Here is a 4,239-nt window from a genome sequence, read left to right as displayed (position 1 = left end):
CAGCACGGCCAACATAGTGAAACTCCATCTCTACTAAAAATAAAAAAACTAGCCGGGTGTGGTGGCGCTCGCCTGTAGTCCCAGCTACTCAGGGCTGAGGTGGGAGAACTGCTTGAACCCCAGAGGCAGAGGTTGCAGTGAGCTGAGACCACGCCACTCCCCTCCAGCCTGGGCGACAGAGTGAGCTGAGACCATGCCGCTGCCCTCCAGCCTGGGCAACAGAGTGAGCCGAGACCACGCCAGTGCACTCCAGCCTGGGTGACAGAGTGAGCTGAGACCACGCCACTGCCCTCCAGCCTGGGCGACAGAGTGAGACTCCGTCTCAAAAAAAAAAAAAAAAAAAAAAAGGAAAGGAAAATCTCTTCCCTCACCTTCCCCTCTAGATCCCACTTTCCTTCCCTGCTCCCTTTGCTGATGCATCTTAGGGAGCTGTATACATGCAACGCCTTCTCCGGGACCTCTCCTGTGTCTTCTTAGCTTGCTCCACGTGGGACTGCCCTCCCCAGGCCACTGAAGGCCCCTCTTCATCAGCAGTGCCTCCATGTTGCCACCCCCAGGAATCCTGCCGTCCCTTGAACCTATCTCTCCATAGTCAGGAAAACCGTCAGCTTCTTGAAACACTCTTCGCGTTCGGCCTCTGCGACCCCTCGATGTCTTTGGTTTCTTCTCCATCTGGCGCGAATCTGTGGGTTGTCATTTTCTCCCGCAGAGCTTGGCATCCCAGCAGAGACAGGGCGTTCCTGCAGTGCCGTAACAAGATACGCAGTTCCTGGAACAGAACTAGAACTGGAAGTGGAACCCCAGCTAATGTGCTTTCCTGTTGATCTGATTATCTCTAGTCCCAGCTCCAGCTGGATTTTGCCCTGGATCTCTCTGGTCATTCCTTAAGTCTGGTGTGCCATTCACCAAGCCTGTGGCTCCTGCCCTTTCTCCTGTCGAGGACCCCCTTGACCCACGTGGCATCTCTTCCAGTACCATTTCATCTGATTGTTGCATGTGGCAGCCGTGACTTACTGTCCTCCAGCTTGTAGGTTTCTAGTTGAGAGTTCATGAATGAACATAAGACAATGTTGCCGCCAGGTGCAGTGGCTCACAGCTGTAAGCCCAGAACTCTGAGAGGCCACGGCAGGAGGATCACTTGTGCCCAGGAGTCTGAGACCAGCCTGGGCAACATAGCAAGCCCCTGTCTCTACAAAAAAAAGCAGAATTCACCAGGTATGGTGGCACACTCCTGTACTCCCAGCAGCTTGGGAGCCTGAGGCAGGATTGACTCAGGAGCTTGAGGCTGCAGTGAGCCATGATTGCACCACTGCACTCCAGCCTGGGTGCCAGAGCGAGACCCTGTCTCCAAGCGAAAAAAAGGAATCTTCCTTCACACTCAGTCTTGTTCCTACCTTAGAGTCCTGGATTGCATATAATTTGATTTTCTGAATTTTAAAATCTTCCAAGTAACCTGGATAACTGGAATTGCTTAAAAAGATGGAAAACATTGTGGTAGTTTAAGATTTAGAGATTCTTTAGCCTAGACAAGAAAGATAGAGAGGGGTAACTGTAACTACTAGGAACTTCCTTTTGCGAGAGTGACCGGTTGTCTAGTTCTCCAGGAGAGAGGATTCACTCAGGTACACAGCTATCCTTGTCTTAAAGGGGTTTCAAACTCTGAATAAATACAAGATGTCGAATAGTTTGTCCCCAAGACCTAGGCCCGGTGCGGTGGGTCACGCCTGCAATCCCAGCACTTTGGGAGGCCAAGACGGGAGGATCACTAGAGCTCAGGAATTTGAGGCCACGGGCAACATAGCGAAACCTTGTCTCTACAACAAAAACAATGATTAGCTGGGCGTGGTGGCACCCGCCTGTGGTCCCAGCTACTTGGGAGGCTGAGGTGGGAGGATCATCTGAGCCCAGGAGTTGGAGGCTGCAGTGAGCCATGATGGTGCCCCTGCACTGCAGCCTGGATGACAGAGCGAGATCTTGTCTCACAACTAAAAAAATTAGCCTTGTGTGTGGCGCATTGCTCTCTTCTCAGCTGTCAGGGAGGCTAAGATGGGAGGATCACTTGAGCCCAGGAGTTCCTCCAGGCTTCAGTGAGCCATGGTCATGCCACTGTACTCCAGCCTGGGCAACAGAGTGAGACCTTGTCTCCAAAAAAAAAAAAAAAAAAAAAAAAAAGCAAGAAACAAGGATTTATTATTCTTGAAAACATGGAAAATTAAAATATCAGAAAACCCACATTCTTAAGATATTTAGAAAAAAAAAGAGGTGGCCAGGTACAGTGGCTCATGCCTGTAATCCCAGCACTCTGGGAGGCTGAGGTGGGTGGATCACCTGAGGTTAAGAGTTCCAGACCTGCCAGGCCAACATGGTGAAACCCCATCTCTGCTATAAATACAAGTATCAGCCGAGTGTGATGGCGCATGCCTGTAGCTACTCGGGAGCTCGGGAGGCTGAGGCATGAGAATCACTTGAACTCAGGAGGTGGAGGTTGCAGTGAGCTGAAATCATGCCACTGCACTCCAGCCTGGGCGACAGAGTGAGACTCTGTCTCCAAAAAAAACCAAGGCAGCAGGAAACTCAAAGGGAAGGTTGATAATCCCAGCCAGGGTCTACTGAGCCCCTGCCTTGTTCCAGGCAGTCATGGGAGCAGCGTCCTTTCTCCTCTCCCTTCTCCTGGCCGAGGAGCAGGGGGCCCACCGCAGGGAGGCCAGAACGAGAAAAAGCACGCAGACTCCCAGTTTACAGCAGGATTGCATTCATGTTCAGCTTCATGAAACTCTATTCCAGAGAAATACGAGAGACCCAAGGATGATTAAAAGGAAGAGTTCAACACATGGGTCAGTAGTACGTACGTCTTCTTTGTGAACACGCTCTTTCACGCGTATAAACGTGAAGAAGCTATCAAGGAGAAAATAAGGGAAGAGAGGTTACGCAGCACAGCACGGGCCCAGCAGCGGAAGATGGAAGATGATGAACTGGAAGCAAGGTAACTTACGAGGTCCCTCCTCTCCTTCCCGAGCTGCTCGCTCTCCATCCTGTGTTCTGTAGCTGCCAGAATGCATCAGGACCAAGTGCTTTCCGGACAAGCCTATAATTTCCTAAGGGCGTCTTTGACATAAAAAGGAATGAGTATTTGGTCTCTGTTCCTGGCAGAGCACCTGAAGCCTTTGTAACTTCCTGAGTAAATGGGGTAATGGGAGCATCTTTGGTTCTAATATTTGGTCTTAGTTTCTAGTTTTTTATTTTTTTTTTAGACAGGGTCTCACTGTCGCCCAGGCTGGAGTGGAGTGGTGTGATCTCAGCTCACTGCCGCCACTGCCTCCTGGGTTCAAGTGATTCTCTTGCCTCAGCCTCCCGAGTAGCTGGGATTAGAAGCATGCACCACCACGCCTGGCTAATTTTTGTATTTTTAGTAGAGACAGGGTTTCACCAACTTGTCCATGCTGGTCTCGAACTCCTGACCTCAAGTGATTCGCCCGCCTTGGCCTCCCAAAGTGCTGGGATCACAGGGGTGAGTCACTGCATGCAGCCATTTTCTAGTTCTTGCCCCAAGGGCTTCAATAGCTGTGGACTGTCAGGGTAATGACTGGCTTTTGTATGATGAGATGACTGGGGGCCAGGGGAGGGGCCCTCGATAGCTTCTTGCTGGAGCTGGTTGCCAGGGAACCAACCAGGAGATTAGCGGATTGGGACTTTCAGCTCCAGCGCAACCTCCCAGGAAGGAAGAGGGGCTGGAGCTCGAGTTCAATAACTGATAGCCAGTGACTTAATCGGGTCTACATATTGGACCCTCCATAAAATCCCCAAACGAGCTGGGCATCATGGCACATGTCCGTAACCCCGGCACTTTGGGGGACCAAGGCAGGGGGATCACTTGAGTTTGAGACCAGCCTGGGTAATACAGCAAGCCCTCATCTCTACAAAAAATACAGAAATTAGCCAGATGTGGTGGCAGGCGCCTGTAGTCCCAGCTACTTTGGATGCTGAGGCAGGAGGATTGCTTGAGCCTGGGAGTTGAGGCTGCAGTGATGTGTTTGTGCCACTGCACTCCAGCCTGGGCAACACAGCAAGACTCTATCTCAAAATTATATATAATATTATATATGTATACACACACACACGCACACATATCTAACTTTGGGAGGCCGAGGTCGGTGGATCACCTGAGGTCAGGAGTTTGAGACCAGCCTGGCCAACCTGGTGAAACCCATCTCTACTAAAAATACAAAATATTAGCTGGGC

At 50.9% G+C, this 4,239-nt stretch overlaps 1 protein-coding gene across 1 annotated transcript in view; it reads left to right on the top strand.

Annotated features, from left to right (window-relative positions):
• RSPH10B2 (radial spoke head 10 homolog B2 (Chlamydomonas)) overlaps positions 1–2,862 on the top strand; it is a 32,338-nt gene extending 29,476 nt beyond the window's left edge. Inside the window, exon 5 of the mRNA XM_011985842.1 lies at positions 2,785–2,862. Within this exon, the coding sequence (XP_011841232.1) occupies positions 2,785–2,862 (78 nt within the window). The remainder of the gene's footprint in view (positions 1–2,784) is intronic.
• Positions 2,863–4,239: the final 1,377 nt, after the last annotated feature.

Source organism: Mandrillus leucophaeus, unplaced genomic scaffold (genome assembly GCF_000951045.1).
Source record: "Mandrillus leucophaeus isolate KB7577 unplaced genomic scaffold, Mleu.le_1.0 Scaffold29, whole genome shotgun sequence".
Classification (NCBI taxonomy): domain Eukaryota; kingdom Metazoa; phylum Chordata; class Mammalia; order Primates; family Cercopithecidae; genus Mandrillus; species Mandrillus leucophaeus.
This window is presented reverse-complemented; position numbering and strand designations above follow the sequence as displayed.